Source organism: Ictalurus furcatus, chromosome 29, assembly GCF_023375685.1.
Source record: "Ictalurus furcatus strain D&B chromosome 29, Billie_1.0, whole genome shotgun sequence".
Lineage (NCBI taxonomy): Eukaryota > Metazoa > Chordata > Actinopteri > Siluriformes > Ictaluridae > Ictalurus > Ictalurus furcatus.
In genome coordinates, this window is record NC_071283.1 from 13,554,257 (window position 1) to 13,560,598 (window position 6,342).

General features: G+C 47.0%; 1 protein-coding gene across 3 annotated transcripts in view; it reads left to right on the plus strand.

The window, feature by feature from the left end:
• Positions 1-6,342, plus strand: part of lrba (LPS responsive beige-like anchor protein) — a 221,912-nt gene that overhangs the window by 44,918 nt on the left and 170,652 nt on the right. For all 3 annotated transcript variants that reach the window (XM_053619041.1, XM_053619044.1, XM_053619042.1), the window contains exons 23-26: positions 2,662-4,041; positions 4,575-4,750; positions 4,861-5,014; positions 6,235-6,342. The exon at positions 6,235-6,342 is cut by the window's right edge and continues 73 nt beyond it. In XM_053619041.1, coding sequence (XP_053475016.1) covers positions 2,662-4,041; positions 4,575-4,750; positions 4,861-5,014; positions 6,235-6,342 — 1,818 coding nt within the window. The remainder of the gene's footprint in view (positions 1-2,661; positions 4,042-4,574; positions 4,751-4,860; positions 5,015-6,234) is intronic.

Genomic DNA, 6,342 nt, shown 5'->3' on the forward strand with positions numbered 1-6,342 from the left:
TTTATTTTTAAAATCGAAAAAAAAAAACCCGAAACAAATTACAAATAAATACTTTCTCGCAGACGTCAAGTAACATTATTCTAGCCTTTTTTTACGCGGCGCTAGTTTATTCGGGATCGGCTAAGAACTAGTTTGCAGACTCGTATCTCCTCACGTGCATCACGTATCGTTGTGGTGGGAATCGCTCGGAGAATCGCGATACGACGTTTGTGTCGCGTCGCCCATCCCTACCAACCCGAGTCCCTCTGATTAAAATGAAGACTAAAGGTTTTCATAACATAGTAACGTTCACAAAAACGTGTCGGTGTCATAAACGGTTATTTCGGTGTGAAAATCTTTCATCATTAGCATCTACTAGGCTCATCAAAAAAAAAACAAAAAAACGCTCCAGAGCACGGCTTTAATTTCTAAATGTTAAATGTCAAATTAGCCGTGAACTAATGGGCGTGCTAACGTGGTGATTTGCAGTTTAAAGGGCATCCGTGTGCTGAGACACACACCCACACACACACACACACCTACACACGTACAGTATGGATTACCAATCATGCCCACGAGAAGATTAACGACCTGCCTGCTAGCACGCTAATTTAGCACAATAACCGCAAATTAATTACAAATAATCAGGGGCTTTCTGCTAAATGCTAATGTGTGTGTGTGTGTGTGTGTGTGTGTGTGTGTGTGTGTGTGTGTATGTTCTCTCTCTCTCCAGTGGTGTGTTTGACTTTCTGTCTGTGTTTTGTGATAAATGGAGGGTTTTAAATTAGATGGGCTTTGCCAAACCGTCTGCTGCTAATTGGTGCTTGAGCGCGAATCGACCCCCCCCCCCCCCCCCCATTCTGCCGTGTGATTGTTCATAGAGACGTTTCCGCAGTAGCCTGCACTCATTTGTCACGTGGAAATCGCGGTGCTTTTGCGCTGCTCCCGGGTGTAGTTGTGTGGTAGCGGCGGTGTTTATGGAGCTGCATTCGTTTGTTGGTGCAGTTCTTCCTCATTTCTCCTCCTCCTCCTCCTCCTCTTCCGTGAGCGCTGTGTTTCTGTAGGATCGAGGGAGTTTTTAAGGCTGCAGATGTTTCCGTCGCAGGCCTATGCGGTTAGGAAAGGAGGCGGAGACGGGCGGAGTCGAGGACGAACACGTTCGCCGAATAACTCGCGCGTGACTTTTACTTCTTCACTTGCACGTGGAATAAAAAAAAGACTTGAGTGTAGCGTTCTTCTTTTAAAATGACTTTCATCAGGTTTCGTTCGTCACGTTTCACGTCGTTACATATTTCCCTTCCTTCCTTTTTCCCTGGATTTATTTCTTCCTGACTTCCTTCTTTCCTCCCTCAATGTTTCCTTCCTTCCTTCTTTACTCACTGTTTTTCTTCCTTCTTTACTTTCTTACTCACTGTTTTCCTTCCTTCCCTCCCTCACTCGCCTCCCTTCTTTCCTCCCTCAATGTTTCCTTCCTTCCTTCTTTACTCACTGTTTTTCTTCCTTCTTTACTTTCTTACTCACTGTTTTCCTTCCTTCCCTCCCTCCTTCCTTCCCTCGCTCACTCGCCTCCCTTCTTTCCTCCCTCAATGTTTCCTTCCTTCCTTCTTTACTCACTGTTTTCCTTCCTTCCCTCCTTCCTTCCTTCCCTCCCTCACTCGCCTCCCTTCTTTTCTCCCTCAATGTTTCCTTCCTTCCTTCTTTCCTTCCTTCCTTCCTTACTGACTGTTTTTTCCCTTCTTTTCATCCTTCCATCCGTCCGTCCTTTTTCCTTCCTCCCTTCCTTCCTCATTGCTTTCTTCCTTTCTTCCTCACCAGCCTTTCCTTCGTTCTTTTTTCTTACTAACTGTTTTCCTTCTTTCCTTCCTTCCTTCCTTCCTTTCTTACTCACTGTTTTTCTTCCTTCCTTCCCTCCCTCGCTTGCCTCCCTTCTTTTCTCCCTCAATGTTTCCTTCCTTCATTCTTTCTTTCTTTCTTTTCTTCCTTTCCTTCCTTTCTTCCTTACTGACTCTTTTTTTTCCCTTCCTTTCATCCTTCCGTCCTTTTTCCTTCCTTCCTTCCTCATTGCTTTCTTCCTTTCTTCCACAGCAGCCTTCCTTTGTTCTTTTCTTTCTTACTCACTGTTTTCCTTCTTTCCTTCCTTCCTTCCTTTCATTCTTACTCACTGTTTGCCTTCCTTCCTTCCTTCTTTCCTTACTGGTTTTTTTCCCCTTCCTTCCGTCCTTCCGTCCTTTTTCCTTCCTCCCTTCCTTCCTTTGTTCTTTTCATTCTTACTCGCTGTTGTCCTTCCTTCCTTCCTTATTCACTGTTTTTCTTCCTTTCCACCTCCCCTTTTCCTTCCTTCCTTAGACGACTATCTTCTACTGCATTGCATTTGTCTTATAAAAAAAAAAAAAAGCAACCGTATAATTTTAATAATAATTATGAATGATATAATTTTTAATGATAAAATTGCTAAGTGTAACAGACACGGTGTACAGAACACGTAAAATCTTGTTTCTAATAAAGTAAACCTGCTGTAAATGCCTGTTATTGTAATATAAAAATGGAATATGATGCTTTTTAAAGAAAGGTACTGGTACTGGTACTGGTGGTCAGGATCCACACGGATGTTCGGTTAGCTGTTGGTGGGTTCGTCATGGTGTTCTCACTGTATTGATGCTGAAAGTCCGTTTCTCGTCGCAGGTCACCTTCGAGCAGCACAAAGAGAGCTTATCCCACGTTTTTCATGAATACCAGCGGATGGGTTCCGACGGCGACGCTCGGGTCAGAACCGTTTCCGGGTCGAGCAGGAACAGCGAACTTTCTGCAGAGCCAGCACAAACTCCGCTAGAACCTCCATCTACCATTATCGAGCTAAAGGTGGAGGAGCAAATCTGTGGAGAACATGACGAACATGAGGAAAGAGCACAAGTCACCGTTTCAAACATCTTAGCCAGAGCTGAAGAAGAGGACATGAAAGATGAGGACGAAAAAGCCTCAGTTCAGAAGAAACAGGATGAAGGTGAATCGGAGGCACCCGAGGAGACGCCGAAGAAGGAGGAGCACAACCAGGAAGCAGTGGGAGGAAAGGATACAGAAAGGGAAGATGTGGAGGAAAAGACAGATGCTGGTAAAGAGGTTGATGAAGACAAGAGTGAAGCAGATGATCGTAAAAGCACAGAAGCAAGCAGCCAGAAGTTAGAAGATGATCCGGAAGCTAACGCGGAGAAGATCTCGGAAAAACAAGAGGAGCAACTCGGAACTGCGGATGAAATGGAAATGACCTCTGACCCAGGTGAAGGAGGAAACGAATCAGAAAGAGGAGAGGCTCCTGAGAAGAAAGATGAGATAGTTGAGGCTCTTTCTGAGACTTCAGTCCATGGAGATGGTGAAGAGAGAGAACAGAAAGAGGAGAAGAAATCTGAGATCTCTGTGGAGGGCCCCAGGACAGAGGAGAGCCCCAGTGTGGAGAAAGGTCCCGACATAGAGGTGCAGGCCGATGTGGAGGTGAGCCCCAGCACAGAGGTGGTCCTAAGTGGAGACAAAGGTCCAAGTGTCCAGGGGGTCCCCAGTGCAGATGAGGGTCAAGAGGGCCCCAGTGTGGAGAAAAGCCCCAACTCGCAGGAGGTTCCCAGTGTCCAGGAGAGCCCTAGTGCGGAGGTGAGCCCTAGCACAGAGGAAGGCTCAAGTATGCAAGAGAGTCCCAGTGTGGAGAAAAGCCCCAGCCCCCAGGAGGGTCCTAGTGTCCAGGAGAGTCCCAGTGTGGAGAAAAGCCCCAGCCCCCAGGAGGGTCCTAGTGTCCAGGAGAGCCCCAGTGTGGAGAAAAGCCCCAGCCCCCAGGAGGGTCCTAGTATCCAGGAGAGCCCCAGTGCCGAGACGAGCCCTAGCACGGAGGAGGGCCCGAGCACTCAAGGGGTCCCCAGTGCGGAGGCAAGCCCCAGCCCTCAGGACGGTCCTGGTGTCTCAGAGAGCCCCAGTGTGGAGACAGGCTTCAAGCCCAAAGATATTAAAATCGCTAGATTGGACGTCTCCAGCGTGGCTATAGACACGGAACGACTGGAGCTGAAAGGCACCTCAGCTGCTGTAAGTCGATGTTTAAATGTTAGCATGTTAGCCAAAACTTGGATTTAGCCGTTTAAATGTTGCTAAAAGTCTATTTTTGTTTTTGTTTAAAATGGTTGAATGCAAACGTGTCATTTGACGTCGTATTTATCCAGGTCATATTATACATTACATACAGTGTGTGTATATATATATATATATATACACACATATATACAGTACATATTATAATCATAATGCTAGTTTAGTGCTAATCTCTGCTAAAACTGTGTTAAATGTGACTGGTTCTAGCACAGGGGCATTCATGGTTCTCCCATAGGGACAGTTCCAGAACATATGCAGTCATGGTTCTAGCACAGGGGCAGTTGTGGTTCTAGCACAGGGGCAGTTGTCGTTCTGGCACAGGGGCAGTTGTGGTTCTAGCACAGGGGCAGTTGTGGTTCTAGCACAGGGACAGTTGTGGTTCTAGCACAGGGGCACTTGTGGTTCTAGCACAGGGGCACTTGTGGCTTTATGATATCATTAACTCTAAGCTAGCTAATATGGTTCTGCAGGATGGAGCCCAAGCCCAAGGTGCGGCCGGCACGTCTGCGCAGAACCGAGACGGTTCTGCATCCTCCTCTCGTTCCAGCATGTTCCGTATCCCGGAATTCAAGTGGTCTCACATGCACCAGCGCCTGCTGACCGACCTGCTGTTCTCCATCGAGACGGACGTGCAGATGTGGAGGAGGTGAGTTGTGAGAGTTGTGAGAATACGGATGAAGTTGTTGTCGTTGTGTCTTGCTGATGTGTGTGTGTGTGTGTGTGTGTGTGTGTGTGTGTGTGTGTGTGTGTTGACAGCCACTCCACTAAGACGGTGATGGACTTTGTGAACAGCAGCGAGAATGTGGTGTTTGTGCACAACACGGTGCATCTGATCTCTCAGGTGTTGGATAATCTGATCATGGCGTCTGGAGGAATCCTGCCTCTGCTCTCTGCGGCCACTTCATCCACGGTGAGTGTGTGTGTGTGTGTGTGTGTGTGTGTGTGTGTGGTGTTAGAGTTGCTGTGATTATTTATGTGAGTGTGTAAAAAAAGACTCATACTTCCTGAGATATGGTGATTGTTCTTATAACAATCTCAAACTTTGACTAGAAGCAGCTGATGCATGGTGATGAAGATGATGGTGGTTGTGCTGTTGGTGGTGATTATGGTGGTGGCGATGATATGATGATGATGGTTGTGATTATGATGGTGATGCTGCTGTTGATGGTGGTGCTGATGATGATCATGTTGCTGCTGCAAATGATGATGGTGGTTGTGATTATGATGGTGATGCTGCTGCAGATGATGATGGTGGTGGTGATGATCATGTTGCTGCTGCAGATGATGATGGTGGTGATGTTGCAGATAATGGTGGTGGTGATGTTGCTGCTGCTGCTGCTGCTGCTGCTGATGGTGGTGGTGGTGGTGATAGTGATGATTATGGTGATTATGATGATTATGGTGGTGATGATGATGGTGGTGGTGGTGATGCTGCTGCAGATAATGATGCTGATGATGATGGTGGTGGTGATGTTGCTGGTGATGGTGGTGGTGGTGATGCTGCTGCAGATAATGATGCTGATGATAGTGATGATTATGGTGGTGATGATGGTGGTGGTGGTGATGCTGCTGCAGATAATGATGCTGATGATAGTGATGATTATGGTGGTGATGATGGTGGTGGTGGTGATGCTGCTGCAGATAATGATGCTGATGATAGTGATGATTATGGTGGTGGTGATGGTGGTGGTGGTGATGCTGCTGCAGATAATGATGCTGATGATAGTGATGATTATGGTGGTGATGATGGTGGTGGTGGTGATGCTGCTGCAGATAATGATGATGATGATAGTGATAATGGTGGTGGTGGTGATGATGGTGATGATGATGGTGGTGGTGGTGGTGGTGGTGATGATGGTGGTGGTGGTGATGATGATGGTGGTGGTGGTGATGATGGTGGTGGTGATGTTGCTGCTGCAGATGATGATGGTGGTGATGATGATGCTGCTGCTGCTGATGATGATGATGGTGGTGATGATGATGATGGTGGTTATGATGATGTTGCTGATGATGATGGTGGTTGTGATTATGACGGTGATGCTGCTGCTGCTTCAGACGATGATGATGTTGGTGGTGATGATAATGATGTTGCTACAGATGATGTTGATGATGCCCTGTGTGTGTTTTCAGCATGAGTTGGAGGTGATCGACGCATCTCAGGGTCTGGAAGTGGAAGCGTCTCTGTCCTTCCTACAGCGTCTCATCTCTCTGGTGGACGTCCTCATCTTATCCAGCACT